The sequence below is a fragment of the Pipistrellus kuhlii genome, unplaced genomic scaffold (assembly GCF_014108245.1).
Source record: "Pipistrellus kuhlii isolate mPipKuh1 unplaced genomic scaffold, mPipKuh1.p scaffold_m20_p_63, whole genome shotgun sequence".
In the NCBI taxonomy this organism is placed as follows: Eukaryota; Metazoa; Chordata; class Mammalia; order Chiroptera; family Vespertilionidae; genus Pipistrellus; species Pipistrellus kuhlii.
In genome coordinates, this window is record NW_023425566.1 from 61,778 (window position 1) to 81,730 (window position 19,953).

Sequence of the window (19,953 nt, forward strand, 5' to 3'; positions counted from 1 at the left end):
TCACTGCTGGAGACCACCCTCACCCGGGCCGGGGGTGGGCATGGGCGCACCACCTCGGAGGGATGGGAGCCCGGCAGGGGTGGGCGTGGGGTGGCCATGTTTGTCTCAGGCAGGAAGGGGTGTGCTGAGCCGAATGCCAAGCATTCATTCCCCACCCACACCTTAAAGTCACAAAGCAGCTGGAGAAATCTTGGCTAGCTGTCCCCCCGACTAACGGTGCACAGGAGCTGAGGCCTCCCGGGGACGGGGCCAGACACCTCTGTTCGGCGATGCCGAGGGCAGGACACCTGCTACAGACGGAGAACCACTCAGAGGGGACGGCAGGCGGAAACCTTCTTCAACGAAACACAAGCCACTCTGGCCTGTGATTTGCGAGTCGGGCCTAGATCCACGTGGAATTGGAAGTTGGGCTCATAATTGCACCTCAGCCATGCAGCAAGCACTACTAATTACCTCTAGATGGGGGGACGGTGACAATTTTATTTAGAGCTCAAAGTAACTAATAAAATTAGGTAAAACCAGCAGCTCCACGGGTAAGCAAATGAGAGGGGCGTAGGGAGTGGCCCCTGACCCTGAAGCAGAGACATTTAAACCGTTACAAGTAGACTTTTTAAATGCCAACATCCCTGCATCAGTGGCTCCCAGCTTGAAACTCTGCTCCAGGTTAGACGGGGCATCCCTGCCCACAGCCTGCTCAGAGACCGGGACGCGTCAGCAGCACGGCGAGAGACAGGGGCGTGTTCAGCTGTGGTCTATCTTAATGATCTACAGCAGTAAGTGGAGTGGTGTTTAAGGGCTGGTTGGTGTTATTTAATCGGTGATATTCACTAATGTAATTGACACCCTCTCCATCATCTCAATACACCCACCTCTTTCTCCCATACCATAAATAGATTAGAAAAAAAACCGCTTCCTCCGATGGTCGTGACCCCATGGGCTGCCGAGCCCAGCCCGGGATGAATCACGCCCGGCTCACCGAGACGGCATCCTGGAATGACTGAACGGCGGCGGGGCGGCGCAGACACCAATAAATGAATCATGCCTTCTGCAAGCCCAAACCTTTGGCTTTTACAGACACCAATTACCACGTAAAAAAAAGGAACAAAGAAATTACTCAGGGTGTTTGCGCAAAGTTGATTCATAGGTTTACAGAAGTAGTGCTGGCTATACTGCTTTTCGGAAGGCAGTGAGAGTTAGACCTGTGAGTGGCTACTGCGCAGGAGCCCTACGGTTTGGGAATTTGTAAACGGGGGCGGGGCAGCCACCAAATTCCTGCAGGGCTCCTGGGACAGAATGGACCCTCCCAATACCTTCCCTTTCTACTTTGCTCCAGGTGACTAAGGCCGTCAGGAAGTCCTTCTAATGTGCAGCCAGTGAGCAGTGTAACGGGAGCGAGCATGGACATACAGAGTTCTGGTGACGGTTTCAGCATTAACTTTTTATTTATTTATTTATTTATTTATTTATTTATTATTCCCTCAATGGAGGGGCCATAACAGAACAGAGATTCTCCCGGCTGTTGAAACACATCTTCGACAAGAACCAGACTCTCACACCACATTTCCCTGGACATCAGCTGCAGTTGTAGCATCAGATCACAGCTATTTCACCTGCTTTAACTTGGGCTGGTGAAGAAGGGGTGTTTGCTGTGGCCACAGGCAAATTCTGAGCCTCCCTCAAGGCGGTGTGGCTGCTGGGGCTGAGCCTTGCGGGAGCGTCCTGTCAGGGACGCCCAGCCCGCGTGGGCACGCACAACAGGCAGCGGGCCCACGGCCTCTCACTGCCGCACAGCCTGGGGGGGCACAGCAGTCAGGGTGTCTGAAGTGGGCGGCCAGACCACTGGGGGTGAACACTTCTTTGGGGAAAGGGCAGTGGGCTTGCCCCAAACTTTGTTGAAACTGACTCAGCTCCTCATTTAACTTGTTTCTGAGGACAGAGCCTGGGAACATGGGGGTCAGCTTCCTAGAGAGCCCAGGGCCCAGGGCAAAGCCCGAAGAATGGGGGTGGGAGGCGGGGGCTGGGCCTCTTCCCGCCGACGGGGCTGTGGGCATCCCGGTGCCACCCCTCAGAGCACCTCCCATGGGTGCAGACGCTCAGGCGCAGCCTCCTGCCGAGGAGTGGAGCACCCACACTGCTTCTCTGTGCGGGTGCTGTCAGTGCTCAGGCTCCTGCCCCGCACCCTGTGAGGACCGGAGGCATTCCTCCCAAGGGACCCTCGTCCAAACCCAAAAAGAACGGTTCTCAGAGTCTGTATCTTGACTACCTCCTCTCCTATCTGGAATCTTCTGTGAGCCCATCAGCCTGCCCTGCCCACTTTCTCCCCTCCTCCTACACGTACGAGCTATCTGCCAGGCTGGGGGCACCTCATGCTGGGTGACGGGAGGGAACAGGTATGGCACCCTGATCACACGGTGCTCAATACTGTGCCCGGTCCCACGGAGCTCTCGGGGACTCGGGGGCCCAACAGGATGGCCAGTCTGGGAGCTGGGGGTCTCAGCACCCCCCTCCCGGAAACGAGCTCATGTCTTCCATTTCCTCACCGGACGTCAGCTCTGCTGTGACGTCCTCGGATGTCCCGGAGCACCTGGAACAGCATCTGGAACAGCCAGAATGGCAGGCATCAGAGGCCACCTCGAGCTCTGAGGTCTGTTAGTGTTCCTCCCGGAAGGCAGGTCCAAATGGGTTTTGGTCTTTGGCCACAATCGGAAACACCGCTGTAATGTCAAGTCTGACAAAAAAAACGCCGGAGCTCGGGGGGGCAGTGTGGCCTCATGGGAGAGACATCCTGGGAGGAGGGAGCTTAGGTGTGAATCGCAGCAGAGCCTCAGTTCCTGGCTGCGTGACCTGCAGCCAGTGTCTCACCCTCTCTGATGCTGTGTTTGCATCTGCAAATCGGTGCTAGCAATGGCTCACTCACGGTGGTGTTTTGAAGACTGAGAAATGCATCACTAGTACCTGGCACATAATGAGCTCTCTGTATCCAACCAGGAAAGGGAGTGGAAGCAAAAACCCATCAGTCACCCTGGAAACAGAAGAGAGAAGCCGTTCTGTGGCTCTCCGAAAGCTTGGCAATGCCCCAAACCGTTTGAGGCACACGCCGCGGTCTGAAGCCCCCACTCCGGTGGGCAAGCCACTCCAGAACTTTCCCAGCTTGGTGACCGGCACTTCTCGCCAGAGGCTGACAAGGCCCCGAGGAGAGGTGCCGGGGGTTAGCCAGGCGAGGCTGGCTGTCAGTGCTGTTTTCATGACTTCGCAGAGGGTGTGCCCGCCCCGAGGGGGAAGCAGCACAGACACGGGCGCCCTGAGGCCGCTTATTCACAGCCCCCAGCACCCAGGCTGCTGTGATCCCACTTTACAGACCGGACACGTGAAGCAGCCAGTGACTTTTGGAACTGAGCTGGGCCTCGATCCCTCTGGCCCGGGTCACACTCTTAATCCAGTAGCACACGGGCTTCACTGGGTGTGCGGACAGCGGTGGGCCCTCGTAGTGAGAAAAGTAGGCTGCTGACAGTACTTAAACCCCCAGTTTTACATCAAAATCCAGTGACCCGATCGCTGGAACCCGAAGATCTGGCCACGTGGGGTCCAGGTGGCAATGGCGAGCCCAGCAGCCGGGCCCCTGGGGGCAGACCCCGTCCTCTGCCGCCACCCCAGAGAAAACGCTCCCACGGGAACCATGCTCCTGGCACAGGCACACCCAGAGCAGGGGGCACACCAGCACAGCCCAACATGTGTCCCTCAATATGTGTGTGCACACACACACATGCACATACACACACACGCACGTGCATGCACACGACATCTTTACAAAACGGGCCTCAGCTTTGCTCTCCTCCCATCCGCCCGTGCACAGCTCCCAAATCCAATGTGAAACGGCGGCCTCTTTGGGCAGGATCCCCGCGGCCACACTGCCTGCAAACTTGTCCGAAACAAAACGCTACCCAGACCCTCTGGTTTGGGCCCCCCCACCAGGACCCTCCTCTCAAACCCTTCCTCACGTTTGAACACACCATAACGTTTAAAACCCATGGAGGGCGGGGGGGGCGGCCAGCACCCGGGTGCACTAGCGGCAGCCCTCAGACACTGGGCACGTGCCTGGTCCTGCGCTGAGGCCAGCAGCCCCGCAGGACCCTCCCAGCAGCCTCCTCTCGGCGGCTCCCCCTGTCACTCCGTTCCCCTTCTCTCGAAGGCAGAGTGCACACAGCGGCACAGCTTTCTCTCCATTTCTTTTCCTCCGTGCCCAGGAGAAGTAACCATCCATACCCAAAGGGAAGCTGGCAGGAAAGGCCGAGGAGTGTGTGTACATGTATGTGTGCATGTGTATGGGTGCAGGCACATGGGACTGTGCACACACTGGTATGCATGGATATGTGGGCAGGCACCTGGGGGCACTTGTGCAGCAGGAGCAATTAGATCTTCTGTCTTGATAAGACTAAGCCCTCCCTGACCCCGGGCCTCGTGGGGCGGTGTAGCTGGCTTAACCCAGACCTCCTGCCCGGCCTGAGGTCCCGCCAAAACTCAACCCCTAATCGCACCTCAAGCCAAGGTCAGCCAAGATCAGCCGCAGAATGCTGTGGGTTGAAAAGCCCTGCTGAGAGGACCCACCGAGGGCACAGCGGCCCTCGGCACCAAGATCAACCCAAACCCTGAAATACCCACTTTCCACAGGTGCCGGAGCCTCTCCTCCCAAGAAACGCAAACGCAGGATGGAAACTGGGCCGTCCTTGAGGGAGCCCTAGCCCTTCCCGCACAATGGACGACGCCAAGCTGGAGAGCGATGGCGCAGTCTTCACAGGGACTGACTTCTGAGGGGACAGGGGATCTGGCAGCTCAGATCTGCCCTCCTGCCCACCCCCCCCCCACAGACACCAAGACCCGTTAGAGCCTGCGCTTCAGCCAGGACCCTGTCAGGGGCGTCGGGCATAGTCTGCAGGTGGTCTGGGTTACACTGGGTCGGGGTGAGTGGAAGCTGCTCTTTCTGGCCTCAGTGGGGACCGGCCAGGGGTACTGCCGAACCTCAGCACGCAGGACCTCCTCCCACCCTCCCAAGGGGATCATCTGGCCCAGGGTGGCCCAGCGTCCAGGCTGAGACACGGGGACTTCAGTGCTCAGCGGTACAGCGCGTCAGGAGAACAATCAGAACACGGCGCCCTGCGTGCTGAACGCTGTGTGGGACTACTGGTTTGGAACCAGCTGGAGAAGGGGAATCAGAGGCTCAAAGACTCCGATGGTGTTAAAAACCCAAACTGCCAAGCAGGTCTGCCCGCAGGGGTGCCAGGGTGAGCCTCCCAGGGCCCTCCAGAAATGCTATCACAAGAGCCAGCGGCTGTACGGCAGACAATTCAGTCCGCCCAGAGAGCTGTCGGCTTCTACCAGCCGCAGGAGCAGAAGCGGGTAGAGGAAGACGGGGTCATTTCTAAAAGACACAGAAAAAAGATCAACAAGAACGCTGAGAAAAAACTGTAGCAGGAGAAATCCTCTCAAAGGAAGCGGAGCGAACCCCCTCCCTGGCTGCCTTCGTGGTGGGCTGTCACTTGAGCCTGCGGCTTTCAATCTCAAGACCCCTGCCTTTAAAGAGAGGTGTGTTTTTCTGCGGACTGGGTTTTGGGAACAGCGAACTGCATCAGACTCTCGACTCTCAGAAAAGATGGAGCATCTTGTTAAAGTCAAGTCAAGCCCATTCCAGATGTCTGCCCCCCCCCATCCCCCTCCCTCCATGCTGCAAAATGGATGCCACGGATTCCTTCCAGCCCCCCAAGTTCAAGGTGGGCCTACTCTGGAGCCCAAGTTCCAAATTCCAGGGACAGTGTGTGCACTCCACGAGAAATGAGCCCATCGGCGGTCTAGCGTGGGTGGGGGACCAGGGGCAAAGCTTTCCATCACACCCTGCCTCATCTAGAAATGACGGCGTGGATCCTGAGCCCACGGAGGGAGGACCCAGGACTACTGGAGCAGGACCACTTCTGCCACGGGAGCCTCCAGCCAGAGTTCGGAGGGCAGAGGCCCCATCGTGAAAGATGGTAGCATTTCAACCTCATGGTCACATTTACCAGGTGAGGAACCTGTGGCCAGGTGGCTTAAAAGTCCTAACCAGGGCAATCCCCTCTCATAAAGAGCCCCCTGAATGCTGCCCGGCGGGCCCTCCAGACGCATCGGTAATGTTCCCAGCGCTGTTGTGTGAACTACCCAGTGGCCACTGCTCAGCTTCTTTCCCCTCTTCAATCTTTCCTTCCTCCCTCCCTCCTTCCTCCCATCCTTCCATCTTTGTATAAAAGGACTCCAGACCCTTGGGCTTCCTCAGGAGACCCTTGACTGAAATCTGATTAGCACTTGCAACAAATGGTTACATTATACCTGGTTTTAAAGCTGCTTCCTCCGCCCTGGGCTTTCTTCCCGTAAGCAGGGGGCCCTGTGTAAAAAGTACAGGGAGTAATGGGCCGCCCCGGGCCAGCTCTGCGCCAAGGACCAGGGTTCTGGATGCTACCCTCAAGGGTCCCTGCAGGCCACGGTTTTACTGACCCTTAGTGTCAGTCGAAATATTAGCCAAAGAAGGGGAGGAAATAAGAACGAGTGCCCTTTAAGTCCTGTGCCCAAAGGATGGACAAGAGCAGAGTGTCAAACAGAGCCCAGCCCTCAAGGTAACAAGTTCAACACGACGTGGATCCCTTGGGCGGGAGGTCCCCGGAGCAGCTTTACAGAAGGAGGGGGTAAAAACAAGGCAAGGAGGAGACCTAAGCAGCAACCCATTTAGCACTGGGAGACTCCAAACATGTGCAAACATATTTTAATAACATCCCCGTGCATTTCATTAGCCTCCCGAGTTCACAAAGGGCCTTTGGGAAGCAATCTGGTTTAAATGCAACTCAATTCCGAAAACGCTGGCTGGCTCGGAGCAGGTCCTCCTGGCACCTCGCTGGCCTGGCGCAGGGCAGCTGGGGGAGGGGAGCAAGGCTCTCAATTGCCTGGAGGGAGTGGGGCGAGGTGAATGGAAGGACCCCCCACCCAAGCCCGCCAGCCTGCCCCAGCGGGGCGGCTCATGAGCTATTTTTACCTCTTGAGCCTCACTGTACAGGCTCAGGGGCCGAAAGCTGTGGCAGCCGCCTTTGGAAACTGGCTTATGAGTCACCTAGTGACGGCCCTGGCTCTGTGGCAGCTGCCTTTTGGCTCCTGGTCCCAGCTGGAAGGCTGGCCGTGCAGAGGGCTGCGTGCCCCCTCGCCTGAGGTGTCCAGGGGCGAAGATGGGAAATGAAGTTCAGAGAGACAAGAGGTCCTCCAAAGGTGGCTGGGGGAGGGGTGTTGGCTGGAAAACGGCCCCAGGGGGTGGCAGCCAATTCCCCATCCAGCTATACCTCCACCTGGGTGGGCGATAGGAGGAAAGTGCCGGGCAAATCAGGCTGAGCTTCAAACACCCCCAGCCCTATCCTCCTCTACCTCCCTCTGCCAGGGCAAGGCAGTCCCAAACACAAACAGCCCCAAACTTTGACTCATTTGTAACCATCGTCCCAGTCTGACTGAGCCAAGCTGTCCAGACAGGATATTTATAGTTACGTCGGGGACAGACACACAATGACACACATACTCGGGATCCACAGCTGGGCCAAACCCACCATCGGGAGCCCCGGATCCAGACACCTGGGCACAAATGGTCCCCAGACCCCCAAGAGAGGCGTCCAGCCCCACGCAGACCTGGGAAGGCTCGCAAACACGTACTCCTGGGACAGACCGCGACCTAGACACACAGACACACACAGAGACGCACACTCCCATCAACACACCGCAACCCACTTACAGGGACCGAGACACACACAGAGACGCACACTCCCATCAACGCACCGCAACCCACTTCCAGAGACCGAGACACACGGTGCCACGCACACTCCCATCAACGCACCGCAACCCACTTACAGAGACCGAGACACACGGTGCCACGCACACTCCAGACAGCCGCTCGGAGCCCCAGACACCTCGCAGGCCAGACAGTGTCTCACACGCCCGGCCCCCCCCCCCCCCCCCCCCCAGCCAAAGTTGATACAGAGCCGGCCTAATTGCTCCAACGCGACTGCCCCTTAGGGAAATAAAATGGAAACTTCACGCATCCACCCTAGCTCTCTCCCGCCGGGCGCCCCGCCGCCCTCTACCACTCGGCCCGGGTCCGAGTCCCCGCGGGCAGGGCGCGGGCGGCGGGGGCCGTGCCAGGCTCGCAGCGCCGCGGGACAAAGCCGGGCCGGCCGCCAGCTGCCGCGAGCCGGGAGGGCGCGCCCGGGGCGCGGCGGGCGCAGCCGGGGCGCGGGGCTCACGGCCCGAAGGGGCGCGCACAGCCCGGGTCCCCGCCCGCAGCTGCGCCTGGACTTGGGGTCTGAGCCCAATGGGGCCTCCGGGGAGGGGGGCGCGGGGTCACTCACTGATCTCCATGCTCTGGAACAAAGAGCGTTTGCAGTTGCACGTGCAGGAGACATTGGGCTGCCCGGCGGCGGCGGCGGCGGCGGCGGTGGCGTTGACCCCCATCAAGCGGTGCATGGACGGCGTGGCGGCGCGGCGCGGGGTGCGAGGTGCGCGGGGGCGGCCGGGGGGGGCTCCGGCCGACGCCCGGCGCTCGGGCCCCGCATGCAGAAGGCGTGCGGCGGGGAAGGCGCGCCGCGGCTCGCCAGGCTCGGGACGCCGCCAAGTTTCCGGGGCGCCGCGGGACTCAGTGCGCGGGGCCGCGGTCCCCCGCCACCCCCGGCCGCCCCTCCGCGGCCCCCGGAGCGTCGGCAGCGCCCGCGGGTGGCGTCCGGGAAATGGGCCGGCAGCCGGGGCGCGCGCGGCCGCCGGGGCTGAGCCTCCGCCGCTGGCTTTCCCCGGCCGAGCGCCTCCTCCGCCGCCGCCGCCGCCTCCTCCTCATTCAAGTCCAAGGAGATCGGGTTTCGCTCCGAGACCGCGGTCGGAGGCAGGCAGACGGTCTGACGTCAGCGCTAGACGGGGCTGCCGGTTCCCACCGCGCGGGGGCCGGGGAGGGGGCGCGCGCTGCGCCAATCCCCGCCGAGGTTCCCCCGCACCCCCTCCCCGGGCCGCGGGGCGGGGTGACGGGGAAGGGGGCGGGTTCTTAAAGGGCCAGAGCGAGGCTGCCCGCACAGAACCGGAACCCGCGCAGCTGAGGGGCGTTCGGTCCCCTTTCCAACCGGGTCCGTGTGGGACCCGTGCCCTGCACACCAGCCCGGGGAGAGGGAGACTCGGGTTAGCAGCGCTGCCGGGTGCTTTCCCCGCCCCCTCGGCCCGGCGGGTTCTGGACCTAGAGTTTGGGAGGAAGCCTGGGTTCCCCGAAGGAGCACGAGGTTCCTGGGGCTCAGGGCAGGGGAAGGAGAGAAGGGGGAGTACTCCAGGTCACCCATTACCTGATTTCGCAGGAAGCTCCCCACCTCCGGGTTTGCAGCCCCACGAGGCCCCCAGCCCACTTGGTCCCCGGCGCACTTTAACCCGAGCCCAAGGAGGTTTAGGTTGGGCCACCTGGAGGTTCCGCAGGCACGCCCCGGGCAGCGCCGACAAATGCCCCAGAGCCCTTGTCATGTAAATACGAGTCCGGGACCGTCGTGGAGTCCCAGCCCAGGGCCCCGGGTGAATCCACACCCATTGTCTGCCGCCCCAGGGGCCGCCGGCGGGGGGTGGAGGGGGAGGCGCGGCTCGCGAGGACCAAGGGGTACTTTTGTTTCATTAAGTTTTAATTACTCAAATGCCGAGAATGTCTCCTGGTGTAAAAGGTGTTGAAATATTATGTAAGAGGGCCCCCTCCCGTCCCCCCCCCTCCGCGCCTTTTGGCAATTTGGGGTGTCCCCTCCTAGACGTTTTCCTAAGTCTGTATTTTACATGGAGGGCCTACCCCGTGCCAGAAGTTTACCCAATATGAACTCAACCTGGCACTCTCTGGGGGAGGCAGGGTGGTTATTATCCCATTTCACAGACCCGAAACTGACCTGGAGTCGCTGACTTAATCTAAGCTCACTCAAATGGTGGAGCCTGAGTGGGACCCAGGCCCTGGGGCACCTACCCCCTCACCTCCCCCCAAACACACACACACACACACACACACACACACACCCCTAGTTCTTTAAATATTCACACACCCCTGTAATGCCTGGAGTTTCAGTCAAGAGCAGGAATTATTTTTGTGTTGGGGGGGCGGAAGGGGGAAGGGGTTCTAAAGTTATTACTTCCTTTCAATAGACTGGAACCAGCAGAGCGTCGCAGAATGCGGAGAAAGAGGCCTGGGAAGTGGGTGAGTTTTCCCATTGCACTGCTGGCCAGGAAGCCTCTTGCTTTCCTAGCTGGAGTGGCGATGGACTGGTAGGAGCTTTATGAGGGAGCCGCAAGTGTCAGTACCGCAGTGGTCAAAGGCACTGACCATCATTTGTTTGGAGAAGTCCAAGCCCGAGGCCTGGATGGGAGAGTCCTGAGGGCAGACGCAGCCCCCACCTTGAGGAGGGGTCAACTTCACCTGCTGCTCCGCAGAGGGGCAATGTGGGGAATAGGTTTTGCTGCAATATGGCCTTTGCAGTTTGGAGAAAGGCTGAGGAGGTCCTGAAAGTTCCTAGGGGACCCTGAAAATGACCCTGGGCCTGAGGCCAAGGAGACCACCACTGCCCCTCCTCCCAGCCATTCTTCCATTCATTCAACCAACAAACTGTCACTGGGCTCAGCTCTGAGAGCCGGGAATCCAGCCATGCCCGGCAGAACCCCTGCCCTCCTCCAAGTCCCTCGCAGACATCTGTCCTGTCTGGTGAGCCGAAACACACACACATTGATTGTTTGGGAAATGAGGCAATCCAGGTTAAACCGCCAACAGGCAGAAATAACCAGTTAATTCAGTAGATAAAACACACACACACACACACACACACACACACCAAAAAACAAACCCTACCCACACTGAGCTCTGGCCATATTTTTTTGAGTCCTGACAATGTGACACCACTGTTTTGATGATGGTGGCACCTGGACCTGGTTAGTGGTCTCAGCCCTGGTTCCAAAGTTGGTTCTGCCCGGAGGCCTAAGACAGGGCGCCAGGCACGGTGGTCACAGCTGTATCTCCAAAGACGTGTGCCAGGCTCCGCCCTGTGTGGTGCTAGGGATCAGCGATGCAGGGGCACACCCACCATCAGGCCACGAGGTGTTACTGGCCCGATGAGAGCCTCACTCCAAGGGGTCGGGGTATTGGGGAGGTACGGGTGTTGGCCCACCTCTGCTGGGCCAGCCTGAGCCCATGGGAGGGAGGCCACAAGTCAGGAAAAGAAGTTTCCTGCATTCTGTCAGTAAATAGTATGCTCCCCATTCAGGGCCAGACTGTGCTGGGCACTGGGCACCTTGTCCTTGTGTGGCATCGTGGGGGCAGGAGAGACTAGGAGCCCCCATGCAAACTGGTAGCTACACTAGATCACTTCAGATATGGCGACCATGAGCTAGCGGCCTGGAGGGGATCAGGAAATATGTGAAGAGGTGGCTTATTTACTCATATTTACTGAGCATCTGCCTGGGGCCGTACAATCCCTGCTCTCCTGGGACTCATTCTTGTGTGAGTCTGTAAACACCTAAGTCCAAGTGATGTCTTCAGAGAGGGACAAGAGCTGAGAAGAACACAAACAGCCCTGGCTGGACCCAGCTGGAGCCCAAGGGGACAGGGTGGCCTCTCTGGGGAGGTGGGACAGCTGATAGGGAGTCTCGTGCCAGGGGGCACAGGTGCCCAGGCCAGAGCCCTTCATGGAAGAGGAACGAAGGGATCCTCACGGTCCCAGGAAGTCTGGGGTTGGGGACACATTGCCCAACTTGGCTGGTTACGGGTCATGGGATTGTGAAAAGCACGTGTGTCCCCAGACGATTGCTGGGAACACGCCTTTCTGGGCCTCCAGACAGCACGTGTCCTGTCTGCCCTGAGTGTGGGTTGGATCTGCCGCAGGGGGGCCTTTGGAGAGAGAAAGTCCAGTCTAAGCCAGTCGGGAGGCCTTGCTGGGATCGGAGGCAAGGCCAGTCAGTGCAGGTACCGCGCCTCGTGCTCCGTTTAATGTTCTACTGTCACCGTCTTGAAACTCTTAATAATTAATCATTTTTGAACAAGGAGACTTGCAGATCCTGCAGTCGGTCCTTCTGGGATGCCGGCCCTCGTTGGCAGCCTGGCAGCAGGCTGGGAAGCTGGGAAGCCAGCATGGGTTTTGGCCCCCTGTGGGGGTGGTTGGCCATGTCCGACTGCATCTGCTGGGCATTGTGGAAAGTGCTGGGCTGAGTCCACAAAGGGCGGCAGTGGTACAAAGCAGATCTCAGCCTTTTCGGGGCCAGCCATGTCCCCTCACCTCCCACCGCCCCAGGCCTGAGGACAGAGCTGCCTTTTCAGAAGCAGGTTTAGGCACCTCTCCTGCTGACTGCCCAGCACCGGAGATCCAGCCCACTGACTCATTTTTCCCCAAGTCCTGCCTCTGGTTTAATCGACCTGTCAATTTTCCCAGACTTGCATCTTTGGACTGTATGTTTTATTTTTTGTCTTGTTTTACTTTTAATCAGTATCAAGAGCTAATAATGTTCGTTGGATACTGCCTGGATGGCAGGCCCTGCCCTAGGCCCTGCATATTTGCATATTCATCAGCTTCATCATTCAACATATATGCCTCGGATCCTATAGCCAGTCTGCAGTACCTCAGTGCATCCCCTACAGCCCTGTGAGGTCCCAGCTACTACTATTCCCAGGTGACAGATGGGGACACTGAGGCATGAGTGAGATGGAGTGGCATGTGACTGCTGGTACTTTTTCTGCCCTCCTTGCCTCTGCTGGGGTCTCCTGACCTTTCTGCTGGCCTCATGCAACTCTGGCCATGGGCTTCCTGGAGGCTCCAGCTGACCACTGCAGGGAGGGTCAGGTGGAAGTGGGCTCAAGTGAAAGAAGTGAAGACCAACTCAGAGGCAACTCCATATCGGAACCTTCTGTGAGTGACTTGGCGGGTCATTTTGCCTGGATAATCCTGAGGAGTCCGTGCCAAATGGGAGTGGAAACAGAACTGCACAGTGTGTGTGCGTGTCAGCACAGTGGCCCACGGCACTGAGCATGTGTGTTTGAGTGTTCACTGTCTGTCTGCCCTTGGTTGGGAGCCCCAAGGGCCAAGACAGTCTGCCTTGTCCAAATGCATCCCAGTGGGTGGGATGATCGGGGGCTGCCGGACTGTGGGTGCGCGGCAAACCTTGGGCGATTCATGGACAGCACCCACTCACATGAGCAATTGGGGCTACCTTAATTGCTAATAATTCTGTCTTCCTTTCTTGCTCACTCCCTCCACTCCATACATCTCCTTTTGTCCTGCCCCTTGAATACCCACCTAATGACAAACTTCTAAGGAAGTATTGGCAAGCCAGGCACCTGGGCCAGCACCTACCAAGAACAGGTACTTGCCTGGTACCGGAGCAGAACCAGACAGTCTTAACCATGAAGTTGATTTGTGTGTGTGTGTGTGGGGGGGGGGGGGGGGGAGGGGAGTGGTGGTAGTGTACTCTGTGTGTTGTGTGTCTATGGATGCCCATATGTGTGTTGCATATATATGTGGGGTGCTGCGGGGGGTATATGTGCATTGTGTGTTTTGTTGGTTGTCTCTATGTGTTTAGATGTTGGCACAGGAGCTTAGCACTTGGACAAACGCCACATGGTTGCGCTCTCCAGCAGCGAGCCAAACAAGCTCTGCCACACGGTCACAGGTCCCTACCCCCACCCTCCCACGGGAGCCATCTCCTTCTCCTCTCCCTCAGTGTCTCATTCCCAGCAGGGAACTGGTTTCCACAGAGAACACATGGCTTTGGGACCAAGGCAGGGAGATGAGGGGCAGGCAGAGGGAGATGACAGTGGAAACATTGGAGCCAAATCCTATCTTCTGACAGATGGGTAGACTGAGTCCCAGTCAGGGACAAGGCTTAGCCAAGGTCAAGGTGCTGGTGAAGGCAGAGTTGAGCTAGAAGACTGTCCCTGACTCTAAGCCCAGGCCCCGCAGGGCACCACGATGCCCCAACAGTCCCTACCAGGGAGTGGCACACAGAAAACACCCCTGCCATCATGTTCAGTCCCCAGCCAGGGTTAGAGATATGGCCCCCTCCCCTCTGCACAGGGAGCTGTGCCCTTAGGGGGCTTGGGAACACGTGTCCAGGAGCCCACCTCAGAGGTGAGGAATGTCACTGCCCTCTTCAAAGGGCCCTGGGGACCCACAGCTGGGAGCATCAGCGGCTCAATGCACATCTGAAGGAATGCAGGACCATTTTGCAATGGGAATGAGGCCCTTCAAGCGTGTCTTCATGCTCTAGTACCCGTTCTACAACACATTTTCAGGAAATAATGAGAAGTGAGTATTAAGGACAAAATATTGATCCTATCTTTATAAAAGCAAAAAGGCAATAAAATTAATGAAAGGGGGGTGAAGGGGGGGGGTTCGATTAAACAAAGACGGTCAAAGATAATCCAACTGTTAACAAGGATGTTTTCAAAGATTATTTGATGTAAGAGAGAAAAGTCCTTTATAAAGTAAAGTTTAAAATAGGCTGCAGAACTGATCCCAATGATATATGCCAAAATGTTAACTGTAGTTCGTTTTGTGGGATGTACATTTCTCTTATACTGTTTGCTGTGTTTTCTGCAATGAACGTTAATTTAAATTTTTTTAAAGGTTACTTAAAAGCGCCTCTGAAGCGACACCGCCCACGTCTTCCCCGTGGTTCCTTTAACTCCAGTCAAGACACCGGAGAGGCGGGGGTGCCAGACGCTTCTGACGTCACGGGCAGCCCGAAATGACACAGCGGGCCGGCCAATCCCAAGTTCGGGTTCCGGGAGCAGTTACTTGATTGGACGCAAGTGCGGGCGGCTTCGCCCAATGACGGAAGAGGGGCAGGAGCCCGGGGCCAGCGTGGGTTTTAAATCCACGTGGTGGCGAGAGGGCGTGGCCGCGGCGGCTCCGCTCCTGGGCGGGTGTCCGCTCCCCGCTTGGAGGTGCGGGGTGCCGTCCTCCACGCCGCCCGCCGTCCCGGGCTGTTTGTATCTGCAGGTGTCTTACAGGATCCTCTGAGGCCCAGTGGCATCCGACCATTCGCCGGACGTTTACTGAGCATCTACTCTGTGCCAGGCAGGGGCCGGTGGGATAACGGGATCCATGAAAGACGCTGTGAATCCCACCTTTCTGAGTAAACACGGGCAAATTTTACTCTCCCCTTCCTCCTCCCCCGCGTCCCCTCCTCCCCCAACACACCTCTGCTCCACTTTAGTTCCTCCTCTGCCTCCCCTACCCGAGCTCCGCAGGGAGGAGATGGCGGGGAGGGGGCGGGGGGAGGGACGCAGGGGTGGCGTACATTGTACCTTGTGGAGGATCTGCCCCGTGGTTCATGCTCCGTATATACTTGTTGCATTATTATGTCAAAGACCAAGTCTTAGCACAGTACTAATAAAAACATAACATCTTATAAAACTTAATACTCAAAAAATTACGCTTTTCTTCTCTAATTCGATAATCACACAAAAACAGGTTAGGTGCTGTCAGTATCCCCGTTTTACAAATGTGGAAACGGAGGCAGAGGGAGGCCAGGTAACTTTTCTAAGGTCCCGTGGCGGGAAGGTGGTGGGGCTAGAGTCAAACCAGGTCTGTCTGTTTCCAGAGCCCGTGGTCTGAAGCACTTCTCCAGCACTCACCAGAAACTCTCCAGCCAGGCCTGTGCTACTGGGAAGCAAGAAAGGGGGGAGGCATAGGAATCGTGTGGGAAGGGCACAGCCCGGTGAGCTGGGGTCCTGCCACCCCCTCATTGCCTAGCCTCTGGGCTGGCTGAGGTCAGAGTGGTGAATAGACTGGCTGCCACTGGGGCATACCAGGCCCTGCTAGGCTAGGATGGGAGTACCCTGGTGGGCACGACAGGCCCATTCTTGCCTCATGGAGCCAGCCCTCTAAACCAGCAACCACTAAGGTGGCTTTGGGCATCTGCACGGGTATTTCCATTGTCACTGACCGGAAATTGTGGGGTTCTCATTTGTTTACATCAACCTGCTTCATAGAGTCCATAGCTTCATGCTCCAGAAATTGAGGAGCAAGCGAAACATCGCGGCTTTCCATTCAAGACAAGCCACGTTCTTTGTGGAGCCCGGTGCAAACTAAAAATGTAGCTCAGAACCATTGCGTGTCAAGGTGACAGCAGCAGATCCGCTTGTGGGGCAGAGTCCCATATGATTGCACACATCCCACTCCATGAAGCAGGCCCTGACCCTGCAACGTCCTCCGGAACCTCCCCGGCTGGAGGGGTCTGCCGGGAGCCCACGGAGCAGGGCGTGTCCGGCTGGGCCAGGGAAAGCACCTGTGGGCGTGGTCTGTGTGTCTGCAGCTCCCTTGGGGGTTCAGGTCCACAGATCCCCCCTGCCGCCTGCCACACAGCTGTGGGCTGTCCCCTGGCCTTTCTGCGCACTCACTGCCAAGACGGAGGCTCATCCTCGCTGCGGGCACAGTGCTTTGTTCCTCTCGCTCTGCAGCACCTGTGACCACTTCGACGCTCCATTCACCCGGTGATTACCTGATTGATCTGGGTTGTTTCCAGCTGTTGGCTTTTTCAGACAGGGCTGCCAGGGGGACTCAGGTGCCCACTGCCCTCAGATTCTGGTGTCCTGGGAGGCAGCTCCCACGTGTGGGGCCTCACCCTGAGGGGTGAACGAGGAGGCGCTTTCCGAGGCCTGAGGAGGAAGTTAAAACGCACTTAAACCTGCCCGGTTACTATAGGGCCTGGATTTGAATTCAGACCCTTCGGGCCCTGGGGTCCACCCTGTCAGCCCCTGCACCGTCCTGCGACAGGAGGAAGAGAGAGGTAAGCCCTTGTCTGTCCCGGAGCCCGGTGTGTCTGATTTTTAAAAGCAGCAGCAATGTCCTGTGACTTCTTTCTCGAAAATCTTTTATTTTTGGCCTGAGACAGCTAATGCGTGGCCAGGGTATCCAAGGAAACCAGGATGCTTGGAGCAGGCTGTACCAAATCTCCATGCTGAAACCATCAGATGGCTAATCTGGGCCTCTCTGGTTATTTGTTTACTTTCCGTCCCTCTGTGTCATTTTACACTCTCCTGACCAAGAGACCATCAGATACCCGCTTTCAGGGCGTGCGGGATGGGCCTGCCCTTTCAGAGCTCGCTGTCCCTACCTGTGAGCTCCCCAGGTGAGGCATGACACCCCGGGTCTGCCTGTTACCCCACAGGGGCAGATCCCGAGTTTCACCCCAAGTCTTGCTCCAGGTCAGGATCTCTCAGTGGTGTCATATTGACAGTCTTGGGGCTGTCCTCATGCTCAGCAGCGTCCGTAGTCCCTAGTCCCTACTAGGTGCGAGCGGTGATGGCCCCTGCCTGAGACCACCCAGCCCGGCCCACTCATCACCACACACCTGCGCGGAGCAGGGTTGCCTGGTAAGTGCAGGACACCCAGCTCCATGTGGATGTCAGCTGAACAACGAGTCCTTTTAGAATAATTATGTCCCAAACGGGTGCATACGTATGTCTCAGGCAATATTTGGACATATTTATAGTGAAAAGTGTTTCTTTGTTCACTGAAATTCAAATTTAACCTCGTGCCTTGTACTTTTATTTGCTAACTCTGCCAACACTCACTAGGAGGCAAAATCACTCCAGGGTGGAAACCTGGCTCTCGAGCTCGAGTTCTTAACCGTCATGCCTCAGTTTCCTCACCTGTAAAGTGGATGCAGTATTAGTACTGATCTGGTTAAGGTGTTGCAGGCACTGATGGAGCCCAGGCTGGCAGCGGTAGCATGTGGAGCAAACGCCCGCTGTTCTTCTCTAGGGGATATGCGGGGCCTTTGTGATACCAGCCAGGCCTCCCTCCTTCCCCTGCTCTCTGCCCCAGAACTGGGGAGGGACTGCTACACAGCAAATACACAGGAGCAGCCCCCCACTCCACCCCCCACCCCTGTGCTGAGTACCAGGGGGACAACGGTGCCCAAATGCAGGCCCTGGCACCGCCTTCCAGGAGCTGGGGTGGCATGGGCAGTAAATGACAACTGTGATGCAAGTTCTATTCTCCTACCCCAGTGCCTTGTTCCAGGAGGCTGGGGTTGCTCTGACACCTCCTTGATGTCCCTCACCCTCCACATCCCGGCCAGTGGCCAATCCTGGGGTTCCGCCCTTACATTTAAACACTGGAGGCCCCGGTGCACAAATTCGTGCGTGTGTGGGGTTCCTTGACCTGGCCAGCGATTGGGGCCAATCAGAGCTGTCTCACTCAGTCTCCATCGGGGCCATCAGGGCTGGCCAGCTGGTTGGGGGGCGGGGAAGGGAGGAGAAGGTTGGCTGTGAGAAGCACTGGCCCAGGGAGCAGCTCTTGCATTGAGCATCTGCCCTCTGTGGTCAGCGAGCATCATAGCAATCAGTCATTTGATCATTCGGTTGCTTAGGCTTTTATATATAGAGATAGTGTTACTGAGGCACTGTTGACACACATCCTTAGCGTGGGCAATGTGGTCAGGGGGGCTTATGTGCACGTAGGTGAAGCCATCCTCACAGTCAAGAGACTGAACATCTCCGTCGCCCAAAAGGGCCCTGTGTCCCCTGGTCATCTCCCTCCGCCTCCCTCAGAGCAACCACCGGCCTGCTCTGTCACTGTAGGTGGCTTTATGTTTTCTACAGTTTTATATAAACGGATTCGCACAGTCCATGCTTTTTTTGGTCTGGCTTTTTTCACTCAATATGATTGCTGTGAGGTTTGTGCATATTGTGTGTGGCTTCTATTTCTGGGTGGCATTCTCTGGCATGGACCCACCCCAGCTTGCTCACCCAGTCACCTGTCCATGAACCTACCTCTTTTTTACGATGCGATCATTGACTGCAATATGGCAAGCACAGAGAAACGTCCTGATCACACCCGACCACAACGCAAGCACACACTCCCGTGCTGCCAGCAGCCGGATGGAGAAGGGCATGAGCAGCGGAAGCCCCGCTGGCCGAGGACTCACCCTCAGAGGCCGCCCCCACCCTGTCTTCTAAGACCAGGAAGAAGGTGCTAGTTCGGGAACTCTGTACACATGGCTCATACAATACGTCCTTTGTCTGCCTCTGGCTTCTTCGCTCACATCCGCCCTTGTTCTCCCGTGTGGCGCAGCTTGTTCCTTTCAGGGCTCAGGATGCTCTGCGGCATGGCCGTCCCCGACCTGTTTACAGCCGGTCGGGCTGTTTCCAGTGCTGGGCTGTCATGAATATTGCTGCTATGAACATTTTTGCACAAATGCCTCCCTCCCTCCCTCCCTCCCTCCCTCCCTCCCTCCCTCCCTCCCTCCCTCCCTCCCTCCCTTCTTTCCTCCCTTCTGTCACCTACTGGCCCTAATCCCCTTGAGTAATAAGACTGTCTCTTATTTACCTTTGTAACTTGGTGCCAGGCCCCTGGCAGAGCTGAGTGGATGAATGACTTTATTTCATTAACCAGAAGAGCACTCAGTGTGAGGCTCCAGCCCTCACTTCTGTGCCGAGTCTGGGTATGTTGTGGCCCAGGCTAGCCAAATGCAGGGCGCTCGTCTGAGGGACGGTGAATTGGTGCTGAAAACTTGGTTACAAAAGGGAACCTTAAGATTTGCTCCCATTTTTCCAAAGCTGGCCTTAGAGGGCCGTTTCCAGGGCGTCCCTGGGTCTACCACACAGGTTTCTGAGCAGAAGGCAAGGATTTGCCAAAGTCTCTGCTCAGCATCTTTCCCTTGAGGTCTAGCCGTGGAGCCACCAGGTGAAACAAAGGACACCCACTTACATTTGAATTTCAATCCAGCAATGAAGAAATGAAGTATGATCTGAATGCCACTGAAATCCAAACCTGACTGGGGTTGTGTGTATTTATTTGCTAAACCTGCTGCCTGGGTAGCAGAGCTGAGAAGGATGAATGAACGGATGAGCTTGTTATAGTTAGCTATTGCTGCGTAACAAACTACCATAAATGAGCAGCTTAAACAATA

General features: G+C 57.3%; 1 protein-coding gene across 1 annotated transcript in view; it reads right to left on the reverse strand.

Moving 5' to 3' along the window:
- PMEPA1 (prostate transmembrane protein, androgen induced 1) overlaps positions 1-9,029 on the reverse strand; it is a 49,868-nt gene extending 40,839 nt beyond the window's left edge. The window contains exon 1 of the mRNA XM_036420188.2: positions 8,403-9,029. Coding sequence (XP_036276081.1) covers positions 8,403-8,517 — 115 coding nt within the window. The 5' untranslated portion in view covers positions 8,518-9,029. The remainder of the gene's footprint in view (positions 1-8,402) is intronic.
- Between the last annotated feature and the right edge of the window lie 10,924 nt (positions 9,030-19,953).